The sequence below is a fragment of the Lagopus leucura genome, unplaced genomic scaffold (assembly GCF_019238085.1).
Source record: "Lagopus leucura isolate 7727_CA_CO unplaced genomic scaffold, USGS_WTPT01 Super-Scaffold_739, whole genome shotgun sequence".
Classification (NCBI taxonomy): domain Eukaryota; kingdom Metazoa; phylum Chordata; class Aves; order Galliformes; family Phasianidae; genus Lagopus; species Lagopus leucura.
Window position 1 is genome coordinate 17,286,976 of NW_024962255.1, and position 25,491 is coordinate 17,312,466.

Sequence of the window (25,491 nt, forward strand, 5' to 3'; positions counted from 1 at the left end):
CAAAAGCACCCTGACTGTTGGCTTCACTTCTGAACTGAGACAATACACATGCAGATCATCTCACTTTTGCTGACAAAAAGGTGCTGTCTGTTCATGGTGACCTGTGCGTGTCTTGTGGGCCAGGGTTTGCATCAGTAACCTAGAGATACAAAACTTTGGCTAGTCCTTACAGGTCATTAAATTTGGACAAAATAACATGTCACATATACATTGAAATTCTAATAAATCAGTTTGAGAACACTGGAGTCTCCACTCTGCTGCACTGTAGGAATGACCTGTTCCAGACCCAAGGTGGTATCCCGGCAGCAGGTCAGGTGAACAATAGCACACCACTGCCTTGCTGCTCACATGCCCTTTCCCCACTGCTCCTTGATGGCCTGCCAGGGCTGGAGGTGCAGCTTTTGGGGGGTCACAGGCTTTCTCCAACACTGGTGCTGGTGCAGAGTAACTAATGTATCTCTGGAGTTTCTTCAGATTTACACTGGCATAGTGAAGGTCAAGATGTACATCAGTGCACAAAACAAGCTTCTGCAAGACTTTTTGAGGTGACACCTTCTGATCGATGGTAGGAACAGGTTAGAGTGTCCACTGGCTCCAGGGTGCTCATGGTGACATCACCTCCCTTTGCCTTGACCATTGTTTCCACACTGTATATAAATACACAGCTGCCCCTCACTATGAAATGTGGGCAGCCCGTGCAAGTATGGTAAGTCAGCAGTTTATATGCTAGGTGTATAGTGTGTGTACATACATGGAAAGTATTTTTCAATCTGAGCTTGTTTATAATAATAGAACTTGTCCTTAATTCTACACAAGTGGGTCAGTTTACTAGACCATTGAAAAAACACTTGGTTTACAGAAAACTTCCTGCTTCTTTTTTAGAAATTCTTGCTGGTCTTCTGCTTGATCCTCTTCTCAAGGACTCTGTGTGATTCCCGCTGCTACTTTAGAACATCCAGCAAGTATGGTAAGAAAGGCAAATACTGGACATCCCTGAAGTAGAAATTCAAAGTCTAATTTTGTTAGAAATGCTGGAATAGTATAATGCATTCTGTGTTGAAGATTGATTCAATCAGCAGGGTGGTGGGTTATCAACCCACCTGAAGACATCTCCAGGCAGACAGACAGATGCTATTCCATGACATAGGCACACCCTCAGGGTTAATGTATAGCTGAAGCCATTTCCCACATGGCAGAACACATGAACTGTCTAACTTGAGTAGGGTACCTAACACTAAAATCAAAGCAAAGGCTGCAAGACTGGTGGTGTTGAAAATTTAGAAAAGTTGAGGGAGAAGAGGGGAGGGAGAAATTACAGACTACATCTGTATGCTGAGTATAAGAAAAGGCATAAATATCCTACCATAGCCATCAGCTAATTTCTTTAGATCTATCACAAGAACAGAGGAGTATTTCTCTAGCATGTGGTTGCTACCACTTCATCATGATATTTTGTACTCTCCCGTGCACTTCAGGAGCAAAGATGTGGTATCTGTACTGCAAAGCACCGGGTCAGATTCTCTGCTGATGTAATTCAGTGTAAATCAGAGTTTTGATTGCCAGCCCATGAACAGAAGACTGTGATTTATGTCTATTAATACATGTCCGTATTGATTTGCTGACTATTGCTTTCTGTTGTGTGCATGTAGGGTGCATTTCAAACAGAAACCTCTACGTTTTTGGTGCAGTGTGGAAGACTGAGGATTGTTACCAATGCAAGTGTAAGATGAATGCGATGGTTTGCTGCAGCTTGTAAGTTCCCCCAAATTATTGCTTGCTTATTAAGGAACTGATTGATATGTTCAGACTTAAAGAGCTTTGGTGAAAGCCTGAGCTTGAATATCATATTCACTTGAGCAAAATTCCTCTTCCTATATCTCAGTTAGCTCTAATCACAACTAAGTAGAATTATCTGATAACCACATAGAACTTATTTGGGAAGAAACAAAGTGAAAGACAGCAAAGTTCTTACGGAAGACACAGCTCTTCCTCATCACAGAATGGTTTGGGTTGGAAGGGATCTTAAAAATCATCAAGCTTCAACCCTTTCTGGTGGCAGCCCCTCAGCGTTGATAGTAATGCAGTCCGTGAGCCAAACCAATCCATAATGTCGCTTGCTACAGGATGGCTGTAGCTCATTAAGCATCCTTACCTCTGTCCAGGTCTTGGCTCCTGATTTGTCTCCTTGCCTTTCTCAATGACAGGGTTTCAGTCCCCAAGAACTATGACAGAGTGAACTGCGTTGGTCTCTTCCACAAGAAAAGCTGTTCCATTCGAGTTGTGAAGAAGACTAATCCTGACATAAGCTGCAAAGTCTACAATGGGGTTGGTTAAGGCTGTTGGATGTGTTTGTCCTCTTTCTTCTGCACATCCCCTGGAAGTTAGATATATTCTACATCTCTTACTTAGAGAAAATAAGCAAAGCAGCATGGTTTCATGAGGAATGGGTTCACCTCACGTCTTTCACAGCTCTAGTTGTGCCATCTGTCTTATTTGTGACACTAGATGGTTGTCTTATTATATACATATTTGTAACAAGGCTTTTTTTTCTGTTGGGCTGCAGAGTTAAATAAATTTTCACATATATCAAATGATTTATTTTTCTTCCAAGCACTCACTGAATAGTCTTGTTAAAAACAGAAGAATTCATGGTATCTGTAAAAACGTGGCAGTGAAGCTAAATATTGATTTTGAAATAATCTAGCAATTAGAGTAATCGTTATTACACAAAGCTGCCAGACAAACGGATTCATTATGCTGTTACACTCATTGACATTTCTCCCAAGGACACGTGGACTAGGAGAGCAGGATGGAACAAAACAGAAAAAAGACCTTTGAAAGCCTCTTCCACCTTAGTGTCTTCTGTAGATCAATCCATTAGCGCAAATATACAAGGAAAAATATTTTCAGGAGGTAAATGGTATCTTACAAAAACAGCCAGCTCATGCCTTAGAATCCAACCTATTGCAAAGAAATGCCATATAAATAGCTCTGTAGCTTTCCATTCTGGGGTAGAATTTCCTGCAATAATCTTGTTTGGATCAAAGTCCAGTGACAAAGAACCCTGTGAAAGCTGTTTGTATGGAAAACCTAGACTATAAAGCATGTTTAGAGAGTAGGCTTCAGGCACAACTCTGTGCCTGGTACAAAGTCCATGAGAGTGGTTTTTATGAAAAATATCCTATAAAACATGTTTAGACAATATGAATAGCAATTACAATAAGAGCACCGTACAGCACGAAAAGCCCATATAAATTGTTTAGTGGGTTCAGTTTATTTAAGAGTAACACGTAGATGTTTTCTTCATGTTCTTTTTTCTACCTTGCTGAAGTATATTACAAGGGCATATTTCAGCTGATGGAAACCCAATATGTTCTGCGTATCTGTTGAGGAAAAACACAGTCACACAACCTATTTTCAAAGGCAGTGCTGAGAGAGTGCAAATAGAAAAGCTGTACATACTAAGGAACACTGCTTACTAAATTTTAGAAAAAAAACTCATTCATGGTTCCAGGTACTTCCAGAAAGTCATTAGGATGATCTGAGAATCTAAGTAAAATGAGAAATGCAATCTTAGATCCTTAAATCTGTGTCCTTCAGGATTAGCTAGACCTTCTTGGTAGTAACTCCTTCAGACAATACCTCGCAGCCCCTTCTTGGAAGGCTTAGCATATGCATGGACTATGTGCTGCTTTTTGCTACGTTTTCTCCGCAGTATATTTGTTATTAAGTACCTTATACTGTTTAAGAGTGCCAGAAAGATCAGGACTCCAAATGCTGAACCACAGTTTGATTTGCTGAATGTGTTGTTGGTGAACTAGCCTCCCAAATACCAAGCGCAGAGGAGAGAAAGAGAGACAGAGCACCAGGGCTCCATCAATGAGGGCCAACATGGATGAAAGGGACTCTTAGAGCATCCAAGATGCAGTCATAATCCCAGTGCTGTGACATCCCCCTCACTCACAGGAAGATGCTAACTGTACCAGTGAATATTTCTTGGCAGGGACCTTGCTATTACCATAACCTCTTTCAGAAAGGAGGTCTAACCATCACAAAGAGTGCTGTTTCCCTTGCATCCCCCCTAGAAACATGTTGTTTTCAGATTGTCTGAGTGTTACATAAAAGTACAGCAGAGGAAAGAAGCCAGATCTCTATTGTCTTCCTGTATCAGGGGCACATGCTGTGGGCAACGGGAGCATGTGTGCTTATCACTGAGGTGGGAGGGCAGGCTCACACCATGCCAGCCACAGTTTTACTCCTTTCCCTATCAACAGCAAACAAGGGCTGGTCCGTTGACTGCTACACTATGTAAACCTATTGACATGAACGGGAACAGCCAGCCTGACTAACAGAGGACTTACAGTAGCAGAGAATACTGAACTCCAGGCTGCTTTCCAGCAGCAAGTATTTTGCATATGAAGGAATTTCCACTCTTGGAACCCTCATATAAACTCTTCTTGTGCATTTTCCAAAAGTCTGAGTAGATCAGGATCCCCACCAACTTTCTGCAAGTAACAATTCAGTAGTTCCTGTTGAACAGTGCAATTAAACATGTCCACATTCAAACCAGCCAGCTCGGCTACCAGTATCCCTTTCAGCAAGGCACTGAATCAAGCAAGACGACTCACTTGGATGAGGAAAGAGGCATCTACATCTTTGTCTTCCTGCAGTTTCTCTTACCCCGTGCTGCTCCAGCGTTCTCCTGCAGTGCTGTAGTTGGGACAACTGGGCTTGGCAGCCCCAGCATCACCATATCCTGCTTCAGCAGCTGCTGCATGTTTCCAGGTTCAGACACAAGTGCTGCTCCCATATCAACTTGTTAACAGTGAGCATCTGGGCTGTGTGTGGAAAAACTGCATGAAACAGGACTCTAACATAATCCCATCCACCTCACCAAATATGGCCAGAACCTTGATACAGCAATTCATCCTGAAAATCTGTCAAGAAGACAGATCTCGATATTGTAGCCCAGTTGTTGTGGTCAGGTCATTTCTGCAGAATCCTAAGCAGTCTTTCAGGACCAGGGCTGCAGCTTTTCTCTATTGACCATAAGAGGAAAGCAGATGCTAATTTGATGGTTGCAGGCTATTCCCAAAGGTATGGGTTGAGAGAATATACATGACACAGCGTAACTTTAACTGTTTGGGAGGAGTGGAGAGACAGCTGGCTGAGCACTGTTGCAAGCTGAAGGAGACAGGACGAAAAGCTCGATAAATCAAAACATTCCCCAGAAAAAGTTTTGTCTGCTTCTTAGCAGCTTCTCTCCCCTTCTTTGATGCTTGGAACAGCAGAACTAATAAACATGATAAACAAATTAAGGAAGAAACAGAAGTGAGCAGGCCAGATAAATCATTCCAGCTTCTCTGGCTCCAGGAGGATGTGAAGCCTCTACTCCCAAGGAGCTGGAAAGAAGATCTGGGTCTGACTGAGTGCTTCCTGCCCTGCTGGCTGCACACTGCCTTCCCCGCATATGGGGAGATGCTTGTGGCAAGAAGGGAGATGCTGCTACAAACCAGCTGGTAAATAAAGCTCCTGAAAAGAAGGCTGGGAAAAATATTTAATAAGAAAAAAAGCAGACATGCACTGAAGAAAGGAGCAGCAAATAAGGACTGTTCTCCAGCTTAAAGCATTCAGCATATTTCAATTTTGAAGGCTCTCAGCATCACAAAGCACAAGAAATACAAGCTAGAAATACCTTACATATTTCTACTTCTGCTTTATTCCTTTAGCGATGAAAAATGTCAGGCAAGTGCTTAAAGTAGATTGACACATCTCCTCTAATAGCTGGTACCAGAAAAAAAAAAAAAAAAAAAAAAAAAAGAAAGAAAGAAAGAAAGAAAGAATACAGTACAAATAAATGACAATTTTCACAATTAGTTTAGTTGATAAGAGCCTGTCATTATTTTTGATATTGAAATGTTTGATTTCTGTCAGCATACAAATGTAACTACATATTTGCTACAGCTACTTATCACACCTTGAGAAAAACACCAGAAGAGCAGCAGCTACAGGACCAAGTAAGTGGCTGGCTTCAGCTTAAAGCACATTTTAAGTAAAGTTGAAAATTACATTACCCTGCTATAGCTCTTGGAAATAAAATATTGTCTCTATGTTCTGTCAATGCAAGAGAAAAATTTGCAGCTCTGATTTCTGCCTTGGGTTTTCACAAGAAAGAAGCAAGCTAAGAAACAAACAATCCGAGGAAAGCTGGTAGTGGTGCAATCTATCCTATTTCCAAATCTTACATTTCTGAGTTGTTTGCTTGAGTTACAGTGCACCTCTCCCCTTTCACAAGCTGGGTGTTTAGAGTTTGAAGCCTGCATCCTCCTAAACTAAAATTCCAATTGTGGTCTATGGTGAACTGCAAATAAAAATGAGAAAACCAATACTGACAATGTCAAAAAAAAAAAAAAAAAAAAAAAAAAAGAAGTAAAATCCTCTTCGGAGCCTGCAGAAATCTTTCCTCAGGAAGGAGAAGAGAGTGGGGCTCGGTTCCTCTACTTTCTACTACTATCTGCTTTAGCAATTCCACTCATACACGTGTTAAAAGTGTAGCTTGAATGGGTGTTGCGCTTCAATCACTTTGTAGCTCTTTCCTGAAGCTGCTCTCCATCTCATGTATCTGTAGAATTTCTGCACTTACGGAACAGCAGAGGGAGCCAGAAGTTCAAAGTCAGAGCACAGGGATGAAGCTGGATTCATTGGCTAAACTGAAGAGGAGAAAGGAGGGAGGGGGTAAAAGGAAGAGAATTGCCACCCAAAATTACCTACTGAAGCAGCGAGCAGAACATCTCTTCTAGATTGCTGAAACACAGATGGTCTTACTTTGCTGCTGTAACAGCTCTCCCTTCTTCCAAGACAGAAACGTGCAGCAACAGAGGTTGTTTCCTCCATCAGAGAGAGGTAAGAATTCTTTGAAGTGTTTATTTCAGATTTATTAGATCTCAGATCTCTTTAATAAAGGTATCACTTTTGATTGTCTACATTTGTTCAGCTTCACTTGCTGACAGATAATGATATCATTATTAATTCCTTTATGTTCTGATCTCCCTCTGTTTTGGATGATGTTTCCTGGTCAGAAACCAGTCAGCTCAGTGAGAATTCACCTGAAATTTTAACCTAGGACATGAGGCAAGAACTGTATATCTGAAATGTTTAGGTTTGCTGAGTAGTTACTACATTTATACAATTCAAAAAAACAAGTTTTAGAAGAACATGAAAATACGGATTCAGAACAGTTCTGACATGACTTTTCATTCAGTAAACTATTATGGTAACAGGAAATAATGAAACACATTCAATTGGCATTTACATTTTAAAATTAGGTCACTGGAGCTGATGGGGATGTAGTTTAAATTGAAGATAAGCCATGGAATGAAAGCCTATGCCAGGTTGGATTCCTGAAAGCAAAGAATTCTTACACAGTTCTTCAGTTCCATAAAACTGTTGTGGATTTCTTGGTGGTTTTAAAACCATACAGAAACAAGGACGGAAAGTGAAGTGAACCTGATCCAAAGTCCACAAGGATCAATGAGCTCTGAATCCAGTCACAAGGCAAGGAAAAACAGTAATAAATACTTTGCTCTGTTTGTATACTTTTAAAGCTCTTTCCCTTACTGTGTTGCCAGAGAGAGCTTTGTCTCCTCCCCTAGACCTGAACAGCACCAAGCACTATTCTCAATTAGATTTTAATACTGCCACAATAAACATTAACACAATTATTAATAGTAATAATTTAGCAAGAAGGTTTATAAAAGCAAGAGAAGCCACAATAAATACTTAACTTTATCATTCAGCGTAGATTAAGGCTGTGCAAACAATTGATTTGTCAGTGCCGGGCTGATACGGATTTGAGCTTGCAGAGGATGGGTGCACCAAACCATTGCTTTCCACTAAGCAGTGACAGTTTTTGACAGATGCACCCAGCCTTGCTCATTTCTGTGGGTATTTAAACCATCTTTCAATGTTATAGACTTGTAACATATTAATTCACATGTCTTGTACCCCAGATCTTAGAAAAACTTAACATTAGCTCCTTCAGTAGCCTCTCCCAATACTTTTGGAATAGCAGTTTAACTAAGAGTGTAAAAAACGCTCACCATTAAATCTCACTGTATCAAATGCTTTATGGATTTTGTATGGCTGTGGGATTTCTGTGCGCACTCAGTGATATGTGTCAGAGTTCTGTTAAATGTTTCCAAATACTTACTTGTTTCTAGTTTAAAAGAGACAGCCCATAGCTGCTTTACTCCAGATAATTGTCATAGCTCTAAATCAGTAATACAGCCATTTGGCTGTAAGAGTTGCTTCTCTCATGAAGACTTATGGACTGGAAGCAGCAAACAGGGCTTGAGCTACCAATTAAGTTCTGAGCCAGACAAGTAATTGTGTCTGAGTACCAAATAATGAAGCCAAGAACTGCAAACGTTTTTTCCCTTCTACTTATGTCTAATGTAGGAAGTAACCCACACTGCCCATCATAGCTATACAGAGACTGACTCAAATGCAGAGAAGAGCTGGTGCTGGTCAGCTTTGCAAGGACAATCTGCCCTTTCCTGGGTAGCTGACAGAGTACAATGTCACCAGAATTCCCTTTCCCTCAAAGAATTTTTCTGGCACATATAGGATATGGCAGTCAAGCTGATCATAGTTTGTTTTCAATTTTTTCTTTGGGATATCCTGAGTGACTTTTCTTAGTTTAGAAGACTGTGTTGTTCAGTGAAGCACATCCTTCAGACCTCAGCTGCTCTATTTCCTTGCTTCCAAAAGAATGACAAATGTCTGTGAAGGAAACAAATGAAGAATTTAACAAAGATTAAGTCTGAAAGTTCCCTATTGTATTCTTCTGTATCCAGTAAAGTTGCTGCAGACTTTTGTGTCACCCACTTTTTAGAAATACCATCTCACATTGCATCAACTAAAGAAGACCTTGTTTTTGGAGCATGTTGATTTTCATAGCTGACCTCTTTCCTGAAGTTCATTGATGATTCTGAGCTGGTATATCCTTTTTTTCTTTAAAAACAAAGGAACAGCAATTCAACTCTTTCTCCCAACTTCCCCGCTGCTGATTTAGGAAGCTCATTGCTCCTGCAAGCCAAGAAAGTATTATTTCACTTTCTGAAGACAAAAGCTGTTGTATTTGACCACAGTTTTTGTCTGTTTGTCTGTTTGTTTCTTATTTTGTTTTCTTTCTGTATTTTACTGAGTAATCAACGTGCTTTTAATACAGTGAGGGGAGCCAGAATTCTTTTCCACTTGCACTGGTGATTCAGTTTGTTAGTCAGCACTTAATTCAACTCTCTAAACAAAGTGAGTCCATATTGATTATTATTGGTTTGCAACTTAGATCAACTGAACAGCATTAAATACCTTGAGATGACAGGACTTGGCAGTGACTGACCCCAAGAATCTGTCATCTAGGGGTACTGTAACAGGATACATAGATATTAGGTCACTGAAATACTCACTGTTCTATTTTCCTAGAAATGTTTTTTACATGCTAGACACTGGAATAAGAGATACGGAGAGCTGCACACAGGTGATCTAGCCTCTGACTTTCCAAAGGAATCAGGTCCAGCAAGCAGTTTCACATCTACTTAATGTACCAAAGCTTTCCCTGAGACACTCACATCTCATTTCCCTGCCTCATCCCCTAGCCTGTGATCTGAGTGTGATAATTTATTATGAAGCTATGGCATCACCATGAGAACACATGACTGGGAAGCGGTTGCCAGTCATCTTGTGAGAAACACTACAGAATGCAGTGCATTAAAAGAGATGCCTAACCCAACAAAATGCAGAGCCTTCAGAGGCACAGCAATACCATCTGCAACAAATACACAGTCACACTCTCTCTTTGGTGTTCCTCTTGGGAGCATGCCCCTTAAATCTGTGGGATCTGGTTTAAACTTTTACCTTGACGAGTGAACTTGCTCAGCAGTTACTGCTACTCCAACAGTGAGTCGCATCATACCATTTAATGTATGTATTATTATCTTTTCCATTTGTTTTTCTGAAACTCTGAGAAATTTATCACATCCTCACAGACTTGAGTAGCATCTGATTGCAGAGGAAGGGCTTGTGTATTGGGTAAATGGTATAAATCCCTGTGTATTTATTTACTTCTCAAGTCAGAAGTCTTCATACAGCCTGTAACTGCTTTTGATTGGATGATTGCACCCAGCAGGGTCAGATTTTTTTCTTTGATTTCTGGATGTAGATTTGGGTTCCAGAGTAAGGATGATAGAGAAGGCTCTACTATAGCAAGGGGTATTCACTTGCATCAGTGGGCCCCGATGGCCAGCTGGAGGAAAGGCGCTGGTAACAACGAAAGGAGATATCACCCCCCATGCAGAGTGGAAAAGGAACCCAGGAACGTACCAGGTGATCATAGCAGCTTCCCAGGTGTCTTCTGGTAGAGCCCAGGCACTCCTGTGGTGTAGATCTCCAAAACCATGCAGCCTCAATTAACTCTGAGGTCTTGGTTCCCTGAGATCTCAATGAAAGTCACAGCTCAGAAGCCATGGCTGAGCAGCAGATCCATATGCCTGTGCAGAAACAGCACCCTGTGGACAGCACATACTGTTAGAACATTTGAACACTCTTAGTTATTAAGAGAGAAATTCTGCTGAAAGAGGAATCTGGTCACGTGGAATTAAGAAGGGTTGTCAAATACAGCTATTCAGAAAGCCAAAATGGAAAGCCTGGAATATATTCCTGATAAGCCCTGTGATGGCCACACTGGCCACCCAGAGGGAGACATCAGTGCCTCATGGGCAATGGGGTTCATCCAGAAAGGGGAAGTAGGGAACTTGGACTGCAGTTCCCATGACCTATCACAGCTGTGTAGAAATGGAAAAATGTTGAAGTGATTTTGAATTATTTCAGATGCTTTCAAAATTGTCCCATGTTATCCCTCCTGAGGATACGAGCCTGAATTTTTGCATGGTGATACTGTCTCAAGCAAACTCGTGTTCTGGCTGCAAATACAATTTCAGTTTGCAGAGTAACTTGTATTAAAATATTTCGGTGTTAGCTTCGTGTATTAATATATTTTAATGTTTTCACGGATGTTTTACTTGAGTGACGGAACATGCCCCCAATAAAGTGCCTTTCACACAGCTGTGGAGCAGAGTCTTGCAAATGCCCTGTCCACAGCAGGGACTCGGAACTTGATCCTAAGACTTGTTATGATTCTATGAAATACAAGATCATACATTTTTTTTTACCCCTCGGTGTGTTTTGATCCAACTTTCTACTGAATTAGTAGCATTCAAGGTACTGCTCTAAGTTGATATTAAACCCTGGGGATAACTTCACGCATGGCAAAGTCATATTTCAGTAGATTTGCACATATTTCCATACTACAGTCTAGCAAACCATTCCATTTCACAATCTGATTAGCCATATAAAAAGGAGCTGAAGAAATACAGAATTATTGCTTGCTTCTCTTACTTTCCCCCACTGCACTTTTGACTGATCTCTTGTAACATAACTAAGCAATCTTTTTCCTTTCCTTTGCAGACCTACCCAGACCTCCTGCAGTGAAATAGAACAGATAACTTTTTAGGCCAGCTCCAGAGGACTCTGTCTATGTTTGGTTATCACCTTTTTGGATAAAAATTTGGGGCCCAGGATGAATAAGACAAGGGCAGTTAATGACGCTTTTCCTTTCCTGAATACTAAGAACTTGAGCTCAAATCGAAGCTTCCCCTCGCACCTTTCTAACCAGTGCAGGAATGTCACTGACCTTACTGTTTTTCTGGCCACCTCTTACAGTCTGGAGACTGTTCTAGGCATTGTGGGAAACATCTGCCTGATTGCTGTTATAGCCAGGCAGAAGGAAAAGACCAACGTCACCAACATCCTCATTTCCAACCTAATAATTTCAGACTTGTTTATGTGTCTTGTCTGCCTGCCTTTCACCGTTGTTTACACCATGATGGACTATTGGATATTTGGGGAGGTCATGTGCAAAATGACCTCTTTCACACAGTGCACATCTGTGACAGTGTCAATTCTTTCCCTTGTCCTTATTGCTCTGGAAAGACACCAGCTGATCATAAACCCAACTGGTTGGAGGCCAAGCATCTCCCAAGCCTATCTAGGAATTGGAGTCATTTGGACTTTAGCATGTCTCATGTCTCTTCCCTTTTTGACCACATCCATCTTGTCTAATGATCTGTATGAACAGCTCTCACACATCATGAATTTTTCCTATGACAAGGCCATATGCATTGACTCATGGCCTTCTGAGCAACACAGGCTTATCTACACCACAACTCTACTTCTTCTGCAGTACTGCATCCCACTGTTCTTCATTATACTTTGCTATCTGCGTATCTACTTACGCCTACAGAAAAGAAAGGACATGTTTGAGAAGAATGAATACAGTAACCGAGCAGTTCAGTTAAGAAGGATAAATATATTGTTAGCATCCATGGTTGCTGCTTTTGCTGTTTGCTGGTTACCACTGCATGTTTTCAACACCATTGTGGACTGGAATTACAAGATCATTTCACCTTGCCACCACAATCTGATCTTCTCCTTGTGCCATTTGGTAGCCATGGCTTCTACCTGTGTCAACCCTGTCATCTATGGTTTCCTCAATAGCAACTTCAAAAAAGAAGTGAAGTCATTGATTCTGAGCTGTCAGCATAATTCGGTAACTGCATCAATGGAAGAATATGATCATTTACCTTTATCCACTATGCAGACAGAAGTCTCCAAGGGCTCACTGTCATTGAATTGCAGACATAATTCTATCTAGCCAGCAGAAAGCACTTCAGAGGTTGTACTGACACCACACTGCAGTCATACCTGCAGGTATAAAAGCAACTGGTGATGCCAAATCTGGAATGCAAACAGGAGCCCACTGCTGCCTGATTTTTGTAAGAACAAGCAAAGAAAGTTAGTAAATGTATTCAGTAGCTCCTGGGATGTGCAAGGTGTTTGTGTCTTTGAGGAGGTGCAGACTGGTGAACAAACAGCTGCTCTGCCAGCTCAATAGATAAGCCATGGTGCACATAGACTGACATCGGGTCTATCGTCTACGTTCACATCTCCAGCATGGCTGAGGTAGAACCTCATACAATCAATGTTACCACTGCAGGCTGCCAAAGCTGCATTCACAAAGGCTTCATTTTTCAGTATTAAGACTTTTTATGCACTGATGACACACCAGGGAAACAGAGACATGTAAATATATATGTTTTTTTGAGCTTTCCTAACTGACAAACCATTAGCATTCAGCAGATCCAATTTGCATCAAACGGCTGGAGGTCAGTCTGGAACTTCTCCCTCTTGTCACACGGGCTTGGAAATTGCCATTGCCCTCAGAACTTGGGGCAAAGAACAAGAAAGATGAAAGTTACTGAAAGAGGAGCAGTGGGAAATGAAAATGTTACTTTGCAGGTTAAGCTCTTGGAGCACGTTGACGTGATGGCAGAACGCTGTTTTCAAGCAAATGAAAAACAGTTGCAGATCTGCATGGAAATGAATCTGGTTGGTTTTGCAATTCCTGCTGCTGGCAGTTACAAAGCTCTGCAATGTTGGAAGCGTACATCATGATGAGAAAAGGTGACTGTATTACTGTAGCTGCTTCATGCCTCGGTAGCAAGATTTCACTTCTGCTTCAGCAGCAAAATACTCATTAGTTCCTTGGTGCTCTAATTGTATCTAATTCAGAAAGTCTGAACATGCATGAAAAGCTGTTCAAAGAAGCCTTGTATTTTCAGAGCGTGTATAGTCCCAAAGAAGTAAATACACACATGCAGACCATTTCCTATTAACATAAAAGTGGATATCAGACATCAGTTCCACTCACTGGCAGCAACAACAAAGTGCTGAATAAGAGTACATAACTGGAATCCAAGTCAGGTGGAAACACAAACCTTAAGGCCAAGCTACATGTAAATAAGTAGTATAGTAAGGAGATGTTGCTCAGTGACTGCTGAGGAAATAAAGAAAGTTCATACTGAGGAAAAAAAGATAAAGAAAAAAGTGAGAAGTTCATTGTAAAAAAAAAAAAATAATAATAAAGAAATATGGAACTGTATTCTGCCCTGTGTTTTTAAACTAACCTTAGCAGTAGCTAAGTGACTTGCTTGTGATTTGCTTTTGCATCTTCCTCAATTACTTGGCAAGACATTTTTGCTTCTTTCATGTGGCCTTCTGCTGCATCTTCTGTTTTTGTGTTTTTTTGTTTGTTTGTTTTTTGTTTTGTTTTTTTTTTTAATTACCTCTTGCTTTTCTTGGTTCTTTGTATGCAACGTCACTTCTAGACTGGATATTATGCCCATTAGAAGAAATGCAGAACAAGGGGACTCATTTTATCTTATCCTGAATTAGAAGTTTTCTAGTTTTCTGTTGTAGCTGAAAGCAGAGCTGATACAACTTTGCAATGCTGAGTAGTAAAAATAAATTAACGTCTCATAAACAACTTCACTCTTCCCAGAACTGCGTTGTATTGTTTGAGTGCATGAATACCAATTAAATTTTGGAGTGTTTTTATATTCAGGGTTATTTATCTGATCAGTTGAGTAATTCTGCCTGTTCTGTGTGCTTGTTACAATTTCAGCACCTAACTAATGTATGTCAAGCTATAGTAAGAATATCCTGCTCAACATGAACATAGAAGACTATGATTTATAATCCTACATATAGAGTTTTTCAAGCATCACTCTCTTAAATGGAAACAGCTATCTTCAGAGTTTTTCTTCTCAGAAGTGTGAATCTTTGCTGTAAGATCTAAATCTGAATGTTTTTGTGGAGGAGTATCAGCAGGGTCTGACTCTCCTTTGAACTGCAACTCATGCTGCCATTTGTACCCACATAAAGCAAACCAACCCAATTTTACAATAACCCACACTTACGTGAGCAGGAATGTGGCTCCCTCCAGTGAAGACAGGAAGTGTCAAGTCTGGAATCGAGTATTGTTTATCACTAATGGACTTGGTACTGGGTCGACACTAACTCCCACCAAACTCTGCTTAAAGATACCCCAGGTAACAAAAACTTTAGAGCAAATCCAGAAAATGAATCTAGGTTATAAAGGGCTGACTATCTGTGTCATATGTAAGTTCCATCTTTGATTATACACTGGGCATCATGCTCTCACAAGTAGTCAGGATACAAGCAGTACTTTTATCATCGCTCCTTCATTTTGCAGGGACATAAGGGTGCACAGAATGTAGCTGTGCACAAAAGCAGTAGAAAGTAATATGCTATTCATTGTTGTGAACAGCTCTAGCAACTGTTCCTTGTTCCCACTGAAGGCAAAAGCACTGAGATGGATGTAATTTTGTCTGCATGGATGTTGAAAGCCATTTCATTTGTTGCTTTGAGGCTTTCTTGCAACCAAGGGGAAAATCTCTCTCTTTAGTCTCAGAAAAAGGTAACAGGAAAAACCACAAAAACACCAAAACTTACGTATATTTTACCCATCTGCAAATGTGATCTTGATTAGTTATTTAAGAAGGATCAACCAATTTTGTGTTCATTGTACTACAGCAATACTTTTGAGTACGCTCTTTGAAAAGCCTTGCTAGTGAATCACAAAGGTAATTCAGGAGAAACATGCTTAAGTAACAAACCATCACTTCATGGAATTTTAAGAGTTTATCATAATGTTTATTTTTTATAAGAAGGCTTTTAATGATCCTGCACCTATGATGTAGTTCAAAAAGATTGTAAGATTTTCAGAGCAGAAAAACAACTTGTTACTGTGATATAAGCACGTTTTTAGGAACCTGGTAATAACAAATAAAATGCTATGGCCTGTGTTACTTTGTTTCTGCTTTTATAAAATGGCATTATACTAATCACAGTATTAAATACAAAAGATTTAGTTCTCAAATAGCATTTATGAAGAGAAAACAGAAGTTGCAACACGTGATAAGTGTCATTGATATGTGAAGGATTAAAACCTTGATGCAGGGACTCCCAGGGACATACAGTAGTATAGCACAGCCAATTAAGGAGGAGATGACAGGTATCAGAAATTCACTATGGGACACCTGAATATTCTGATGCCAGGATGCAGCTCACCTTTACAGACTTGGCAGATTGCCGGAGACGGGGCTCTAAACAACATACTGTCCCAAACTGAAGTCACAAACACAACCAGAAGAACCAAGACTGCCAAGAGCCTACAGTAAGTGAAGACATCGCATCATGAGGACCCAAGAAGAAGCTCTTGATTCTTTTACATTGATCTGTGAGTCTCCTTGCATTTTCCACCTGACATTTCTTTCACAGAAAGACAGTTCTCTTCAGAATTTCTAGTGGCCGGATTTTCAGGCGATACTGAACATTAATATCAGCATTGTTGCTTATTACCACTGCTTATTATTATCCGCATAGCTTTTATAACTTTCCCTTGCTATCTCAGTTTGCTTAACAAAGCCGTTTCTTTGAACTCAGGAAGTCATAAGCAGAATACTGAGAATACTGAGATAAAGCTGAGATTTGTACTTTTGTATAATACCTTTTCCTGCCAGACAATGCTAGTTAAGCCTTAGTCTGAATTCCCAATCTTATCCTATTCTTATCTTTCCGATAACCACTCAATAAACTTGAAGTCCAGTAGCAGCATAGAGACTGTATGATAGAAACCCAGGTTGAAACTGAACGCTGGTGGTTGTTGATTGTTGTTTTTCAGAAATTAAAAACTTTAAAAATATATATTTAGTCATGGTACACAGAAAATACAGCACTGCATAGTTTTTTCTTTTTTAATTAACTGGCAAAATATGGTGGGTTATGCTAGACACAGTGACACCAACATAATAATACATTTTTACTGTAGGATTACACCAATGCAAGTACAGCTTACTTTTACTAGACTCAAGACATCCCTGGTAGTAGAAAGATAGCTTTTGGCAGTCGTAAGCAACGATAACATGCAGAACATGAAACTTGCACTTTAACCCATAAACATGAAGCTTTGTTTTGTCCCTAAGGCTCCAGCTAAACATCTCTGCTCTCTGAATGCAATAATTATAGCTCATGAATTATTGTGCCCTCTACCCAGACTGTAGGAATACAAAGACTCCCTGTCAACAGCTAGTGGGCAAACACTGCTTCATCATTCATATATATTACCTTGATTACATTTTATTCCAGCATGACTGTAAGCAGAATGCACTTATCCCATGCTATGCCCTTGGTGAGATAACTGCCACTGATTCATTTGCTTGATAGGTTGACTTAATGACTATAAATAACTCTATGTAATACTAAGCATTTATTTCACTTAAAGGCAGACAGTAGAAGAGGTACTGATGTCCTAAAAACCAATTTCTGAAAAACAGAGAGACAGCTGAAAAATACCAGAAAGTTCTGGTATCCTCTGCACTTCTGTTAAACTCACAGCAAATATATTCAAATGGGGAACTTTGTTAAAAACAACAGCAAAGACATCGACTGGTTGAGGAGCATAACGTGCATGTGCCCTCCGCCCTGTGCTTTTGGGAAGACTGATGGGATTCTAAGACAACAGAAGCTGGCTGACACTTTTAAAACTGACAAGATCATCCAACCACACCATTTCCTCACGCATTCAGCATGAATCTAATTCCATCCACCAGAACTACAGCTAAACTGTGGCAGATCATGAAGATTTCTTTTGCAACAACCCACATTTCCACCAGCCGTGTCAGAAGTCCCGCACAGCACAATGCACACAGGCATGCACAGTTTCACACCAAGTGAGCTCATCGTCACCAGCAGACCAATTGGGATTATTAATCCTGCTGGCCTCTAGCACAGTTGCTTTCCCTCAGGAATACTCTGTGAAGTACAGATCTTTACAGGATGAATTTCTTCCCTGCACATTGCAAAACAGGTTTCACAGCAGTGCAGTTGCATTCTCTGAGTTGCTTACATTTAGGCAAAGATGTACTGCTAAGGAGCACCTTACCATTGCTGGGAAGGAAGAGGGGACCCATCTGGCTGAAACAAGGGGAAATACTCTATCTGCACTCAGAGCAACAGGCAACGTATTTGCTAACAATGTATCTTGATCCAGTTCATTTCTCTGTACTGCAAAATCAGTGTTTTATGGTCCAAAATTGCAAATGCTAAGCTGTAAGTGATAACAATAGGCAGCTTTATGGTTGAAACTATTTCCACCAATCAGTTTTCCACAAACCACAAATAGTTCAAACAACAACACGCAGAGCATTCCAGGATTCATGTATATAATTACCATACCATTTCCCAGGATCAGGGGTACAGTATATTATACATATTTTAAAATAATACACAAAAGCATCCACATCCGAGACTGTAGAGCGCACATGAAAGCAGAACTGTGACTGGTCTGTAGTTGAATGCTGTGATTTTGTGCAGCACAGAACAGCAAATAAGCTTCTCCTAAGTATAGTAAGAAGAAATGTGCTTTTACTTCAACTATTTTGCCCATGGCAGGGAAGGTGGAACTAGATGGCCTTTAAGGTCCCTTTCAACCCAACCACGCCATGATTTTTTCTTAACATCATGAAAAATGCGGTATTGGGTGTCTACGCATACAGAGAATATGTGAGTGTAAAGAACAGATCCTGCATCTAGGAGATTGTAGAAAGTCTTTATTAGTTTTTTAAACCTGGAAACAAATTAATTGATGCTGTTGCTATGACTCAGCCAACCGCTAGGCTGGCTACACACACTTTTGTCTGAGTGGTCTGTTATTACAGTTGGAGAACAAAAATAAGCAGTGTGATGTTTAATCTGAGTGTGTTTATTTGTAGCAATACTATATTTTATACTTAGAATATGTTTAATATTTCCTTTTACAGCTAACATAAACTAATTAGAGGCATAGGGCCAATAAGTAGTAAAAACACCAAGGAATACATATTCTTTATCAAACTTATTTTTCAGTGACAGTTATTTCTATTGAAGAAGACATCAGCAAATGTTTTAATAGAAGTTTACAAATCACAATAGATTTCATGTGCAGCAGAGAAAAGACAGCTCAGAGCTCTAAGATTAGGCACCCAAATCCCAAAAGGAGATCCTTAATAGTTCCTAAAACTGTTTTGAAATCTAACAGCAAATGCAGCTCCAAGGTGACTAACTAAGGCCACAGCTGAGCAGGTGTGGAACCCAGCCCTGCATTTACTATTCAGCCAGCTTCGTGAGTCTGAAAACTGCAGCCCTGTGTCTTCAGGAGTAAAAGAATTGAAAAGAAGATGGGCTGCACAAGGTGACCCAAATACAAGCAGGCAAACAATTAGGACATTCATCCTTCCTGGAGAGTCACTTGATTTTGTAATTAACTTAGCTTGAATGAGTTCACTTCTCACAGCCTCTGAGGAGTACATACCTGTGCAGAACTTGCTGGATATACTTTCAAGCAATTTCAGTTCTTCTTGGTTAACTGTTAGCTCACTACTCAAGCGCACTGAAGGAGGCACACGTGATTCTGCATACCCATACAGGAAAAGCACCCAAGAGGTAGAGTCAGATGAAGACTGACTTTAATTACTATCAGGTAATACCGTTCCTGCTTTCAGCGAGACATCGTAAATCAGTATGCAATTACAAACTGTGTTGTGTTCTTGAACTGTGCCAGTGTCTTTCCAGCTCTCTCTATTCACTTGTTCATCACTCCATGAGACATGGCAGTGCATCCCAGGAGAGCTGACAAATGGAAAACTGAACAGATAAGCATTTAAAAATAAGAAAAGCCCACAAACATTAAAAAAAAAAAAAAAAAAAGTTATTTTAAACCTTGTCATGTCACTGATCCAGTTAATGCTGCATCACTGCAATTAAAGAGACAGTGACGTTTCAGCACGTGAACAAGCAGGGGGTTGAGAACATTGGGGCCTGGGATTCCTTAAGCCAACTGTTCCACTGAAGTCAGTCTTGTGACCCACTAAGCCGTCAATCATGTTGTTCCTCACCCACTGAGGAACAACATGAAGTTCCTGAGCCTCATCTTTCAGGCTACTTTGCAACCACTAGCAGCAGCAAGTGTGGTGCTGGGTACTTTCGCAGCAGAACACCACCACAACCTTAATGAGATATCCCTGCAGCTGCTCAGTGCATCCCAAACCTTCAGGGAATGGAGTAGATGCATCGACCAGCAAAATGTCAGCTTATCTTTTTTCCTCCTGGGGTATTATTTATTTATTTATTTTAAAGCTTTTTGTTCTTTTCCCCAGAAGCTGCCCTGATTAGATAGCACTAATATCATTAAGCTAAATTGGTTCCTTGGGAGATGTCCCAATTAAATGGCTATCCTAATTAAGCACATCCTGATTAAGCAGAAGAACCTATAATTATAATAATAGCATGTAATAAAAACTGACCCATAGTTTTGTTCAGACAGAAAGCATTTTGCACACTTTCTTTACAAGGAACAACTTTATCCAGGATTAATAAACAGCCAGCTCCTGAGTGAAATACTACCTCTGTTTAACAACAGTTGGTATAACTGAACAGTCTTTCAGGGCAAAAAAAATGAAGAATACTGCACCATACTGACAACACAAACAATATAATGATAAAGCAGAAGGCACTTAGGCTGCAACTGGGGCTGAGTATCTTTCCTACTCTCAGCAAACACATCCCAATTCTATGTTAGTACTGTTAGCACCATGGACTTTCCTCAACTTGAGAAGAACATAACATAAGAAGGTGGGTACAGTACAGCCCCATTTAGGTTCTAATGCAGAAAATCTATCAAGTCCATTTTTTCCCCCCAGTGAGTGGCAAATCCAAGCTCTGTAGCTATTGCAAATATATGGCATATTTTCTGAGTACAACTGTGCCAAGGGGAATTCCTACTGTGTGTTTTGGACGCCGTTTGTGTTCCAGCTTGCATAGCTGTATTCTGTTGTCCCAGTTCCTCTAAGGACAGCTCCATTTTTCAGTTTGTCCTATACAGCACTGCAGAGATGTTAAGTGACCCTTACTAAGCAATGAGAGCTGGACAAACAAATCTGAACAAACATGTAGTTATTAAAATCTTTTCTTTGGCCTCAGTGTAACAAGGAGTCAGCGGGGAACCTCACATGCTCAGAACTGTTAGCTGATAAAGACTGACTTAACATGTACGTATACAGCTGTCAACAGGCAAATTATCAGTAAGCAGGAAAATTAGAAAAAAAAAACCACAATGAATCTTTATTTCAGGGAATATTTCCAGTAACTCTATCCCTCCCCGATTGTCCTGCTATCATCACATCCGACCACCCCAGTTCTCAAGAGATACTGCAATATCCCTTCATATAACACTAGCTCCAGTGCTTCAGCTAGGGCTGAAGTTTTAATTGGGTGGGCATGGAGGCCTAGTGCCCCTCTGTGGGTGTACACAACACAGAAAAGTGTTAAAGTTGCACCACAATTCCATGTTGGAGACCTGAAGCCAACTTCTTAGGGATCAGTACAAGATTTTACAGTGCATTTCCCAGAGAATCATTCCCCAGTCCCTTGTTTGTGCTGTACCAAGCCTGCTGCTGCTCTCCCACAGAGAACTGCTTTACCCATAGCATATGCAGATAGTTCCTGAAGTAGTTTATACTAACTCTTGACCCATCCATCCCATTTTAGTATTCTCAGGAACGCCAGCCATTTGGTTGGATTTCCATTACCCAAAACAGGCTTGAAAGGCCAAAATCCCAGTGAACCTTCTCAGTATGAATGGCATTTTCACAAATCATATAAAAACAATGAAGTCTTCAATCTGTTTAGCATCTTGGAGTAAAATCAGCAGCAGTAGTATTTGTCCCACAAGCATATAAGTAAGTTGTACTCCATTTTGTTACCTCATGCAAGTGCAGAATGAAAGATTGATGGTTGGACTAGATGATCTTATTGGTTTTTCCAAATTTGAAGATTCTATGACTGTTATCTAGTATGGAAAAGACTCTCTGAGAGAGTAAGGAAATTCACTCCATTCTGATCCAAAAATCAAGTTAACCACTTACTTTTTTTCTTATTAGGAATAATAGTGTAGCACAGATTTGCAAAGGATGAGATGACTAAATTTGATAACCAGAAATTACTGCCAGAAAGGTGGTATGAAAACTCAGACAAAAACCAACCCAGTGCTGCTCAACAAAGGAGAATCCAATCATCCACACCTCTCAGCAATGAAAGAGCTGGCCTACTAAATACATTAAGTTTCTTTCCAAAATAGAGACACAAATAATTCAAACATTTATGAGTTTAGCTTCAGTGTTATATAGGATTTCTAAACATGAGCAGAGGAAAGGTAAAATTTGAGTCCTGGAGATAAAGAGACAACGCATATTAACCATAGGGAGCATATGCAAGATTAGCTGGCATCTCTTACTGGTGATCTCACTTACTTCATTTGAGCATGGCAGCATAGCAAATTCAGAATCTTTGCAGTTAAATGAAGCATTATAAGGGGTTTCAGAGGAGATGCAGTTAACAAAAAAAAAAAAAAAAAAGAAAGAAAGATTAAAAATTTTTCTCCAAGTTTTATTTTAAAAAAAAGCATGCTGCACAATCAGTAGAGACAGTGGATTTTTTAGAAACAAAACACATTCCACCAATGGAACAATCTTACTTAAAATTTTCTATTGTGGCCTGGACAAGTGCAAGCTCTAAACTTGGAGGTATCAGCAACATTGAAAAAAGATGGGACAGTACTGAGAAAGGGCATAACTGCTACACCATGAAACTTAATAGAAAATGCAAGGCTGTAACAAAGAGCCTGATTTGCTTTTTAAATAAGCTGCATGAAAGAGAGCAGAAGGCTCAGAAGCCTGATATTGCCAAGGGTAAGGGAAAATGTTGCCATCTCAGAGCAACGTGGCTCATAACATGAGGCAGCTGTGAGAAGGAAAAACACAGTCATCACAAGGCAACAAATTTGCAATACTTGACAGATGTGCTGTTGTGTAAGGACCTCATGCAAAATGCAGCGTACAGTTATCCTAGTTGAGGAAACAGCTACAGAAACCAGGACAAGATGCAAAGTAACATTAAGTCAGAGGAATAGAAAATGAATGTGCCTAAAAGGCCAAAAAGAGCCTATTTATTTAGACTACAGTTACAGATTACACCTTCATTGAGCAGATTAAGCCAGAGAAAGAAATGATACTGAAGGTAAATGGGCAATATTAGCACAAAATTAGCACAACTACTGTAGGGCTGGAAACTGGAAGGCTTTGGTTGAAGCCGTGTCATTTAAGAATAAAGCCTGTTTAGCTAGTAAAAGAGCTTACCTTGTGCTGTAGCAGATGATAGCTGTGCACCAGCCCTTACAGTCCTATGTTCTGCTGGCAGGTGGTTGGGACATCAAACAGTGCCACAAGCTCAGTGCAAACCCTGCCTACAGTCTTCCTCCGCCAAGTCATTAAGCACTCAGCACCTTCGTAGGTTTTCTCTGATGCATGGCAAGAAAGATACCAGTTTTACAGAAGCCACCTGTGGGTAAGCTTCCCCAGAATAATTCCATTTCAGAATACCCACCTCTTCAGGGATCAGTATAAGTCTCTCAGCAGTAGCCCAGTAATCACATCCTTTTCCCTCCTAGTAAGTGCAAGAGATTCAGATTTTTCTTCTTCAAAATAAATTCCTTTTAAACCGAACCATAACAAGTTTCTAGACCACCAGATGAATATCACTCTATGTATCAGGTGCTTCAGAACAGGGCTTTGAAATAAAACATTAGATAACTTTTAATTGTTGTTGAAGACCTAAATACTTCATGGGGAAGCACACTAAGCTTTCACAGTAAAATAGTTTCCTGCTTCTTTTCAGACCCCCTTTCTTCAGCAACTCACCTAGGAATCCAAAGCTCAGCCCTTAAAACAGCACAAATGAAGAGCAAATCTTCTTGGACCTTCCCTTGCAGTTACTGCTTGAGCTTAATTACCTTGAATTGGAATTACATGAAGCTTGATTTTCTCTCCTTGTGTCAGGTGATGATTTAATACTCAGGTCTTCCCAATTAGTTGCAATCAACATGCTTCCTGATTTTAAGACTGTTTTTAACATTAAAAAAGGCACTAAAAGCCAGTTATACTTTAAAGTCAATTTTCTGCAAAGCACGAGGCACTTTTGGAAGCATCAAGAATGCCTCACAACAATCTTGGAAGTGGGGCTGAGGTTAAGATAGATCAAGTGGCAGCTGCCCCAATAGGGGAGGCTGGAAGAGCATGTTATTTTCAAAAACCTATTTCCAGGCACTCTAAACTTTCCCAGACTTTGGGAATTAACATTTGGCTGAATTAAAACCATATTTTTGCTTCTATAAAGCAACAGAGCTCCACTAGAGTTAGTGAAATACCTTTTGCTCCTGTGAGTGGAAATGGCCTCTGCCACCCAGCCAAGCTGGGGGGGTGGGGGGGAGCTGGGCCACCACGGAGGGACTGCCCAGGCTCCACCAGCTGTGAAGCATCCTGAAGAGCACCTAGTTAGCAGGATCCTTCGTTCTGCACTTAGGCATCCTAAATTGGGAACTCAGGCATGAACAAGCAGGCTAATTTTTTCCACGTACACACCATCAAGGGCACCTGTGTTACAAGCTATTTTTGTTCCGTCAAAATGGCAATCATTTTCTGCCTACTGTAAGTTGGATTCTGCTAGATGATCCCACAGCTGCTGAGATTTTTTTTCCTTAAATCAGGGTTTCACTTTCAAAATAGCCAACTACTTCACAATTTGGGAGTAACATTAAAGCATAAAACGTTCTTCACGTGAATCTGCTGAATTTTTTCTCTAGGTGACCTTTTTTTATTTCATGATGTAAAGACCAAAGTTTTCTCCTCCTAATGCTTCCACTCTTGTAGGATGAACAAAGGCTAATGTTTCCATTATTATATTACAGAAGGCATTGTGCAGGTCCTGCTCTCTTCAACAGGCCTTCTGTTACATTGTAAGAACTTCAAAATTCAAGGTGACATTTCCTGCCTGCTTTACACACCTTGGCAAAATGGAGCCCCATTCCTCCATGTGCCATGACAAAAATGCTGTTGCTATAGCAGTCGTCTTGGGAACATGCACAAAAGACAAGAAAAAGATTTTCTTCTGTAATAAAATGTCAGCCAACATGAACTAGGCATTTAATTTGAGTTTCCCACTGACCAAGGCTCAGATTTTGGCAGGTCTGGTACTCAGGAAAAGCATGACCTTCTGGTCCTGTAGCCTGGGCGTGTTAAAGCAGAAGATGAAGCAAGCTCCATCTAGCCTATGAGAAACCATGCAGGACAGTCACATAACACAAGCTACAGGAAAAGCAGGATGCAGTGAGTGACCTCCCACAGGTTGCTCTGGCAGGTCCTCACAGAGAGTCCCTTCAGATTGCCGTAGTTCAGAATTTGCTTCTGTTTATTTACTATAATAAGGACTTCATACTCATACACTTATTCATTACTACATATGCTTAGCCTCCACACCTCTCACTTAAGTCAACTGTGCACTTCACTGCATCCATTCATACATCATGGTCTTGAGAAGACGTTGACTGGACCCCAGCATACCAAGTGAACTTCAACTAAATCCATA

General features: G+C 40.3%; 1 protein-coding gene and 2 long non-coding RNA genes across 3 annotated transcripts; 1 reads left to right on the forward strand and 2 right to left on the reverse strand.

Annotated features, from left to right (window-relative positions):
- Positions 1–6,716: 6,716 nt before the first annotated feature.
- Positions 6,717–14,096, forward strand: NPY4R2 (neuropeptide Y receptor Y4-2). Its single transcript, XM_042863515.1, has 2 exons — positions 6,717–6,903; positions 11,524–14,096. The coding sequence occupies exon 2, from the start codon at positions 11,636–11,638 to the stop codon at positions 12,767–12,769; it is 1,134 nt and encodes a 377-aa protein (XP_042719449.1). The 5' UTR covers positions 6,717–6,903; positions 11,524–11,635; the 3' UTR covers positions 12,770–14,096.
- On the reverse strand, positions 6,986–12,777 carry LOC122175660. Its single transcript, XR_006177464.1, has 3 exons — positions 12,699–12,777; positions 10,381–10,565; positions 6,986–8,781 (listed from the first exon to the last, which is right to left on the reverse strand). It is a non-coding gene; the product is annotated as an uncharacterized LOC122175660 (long non-coding RNA).
- A 5,470-nt stretch (positions 14,097–19,566) lies between the features above and the next one.
- Positions 19,567–23,800, reverse strand: LOC122175661. The gene is made up of 3 exons (XR_006177465.1): positions 23,769–23,800; positions 23,455–23,514; positions 19,567–19,644 (listed from the first exon to the last, which is right to left on the reverse strand). It is a non-coding gene; the product is annotated as an uncharacterized LOC122175661 (long non-coding RNA).
- Positions 23,801–25,491: the final 1,691 nt, after the last annotated feature.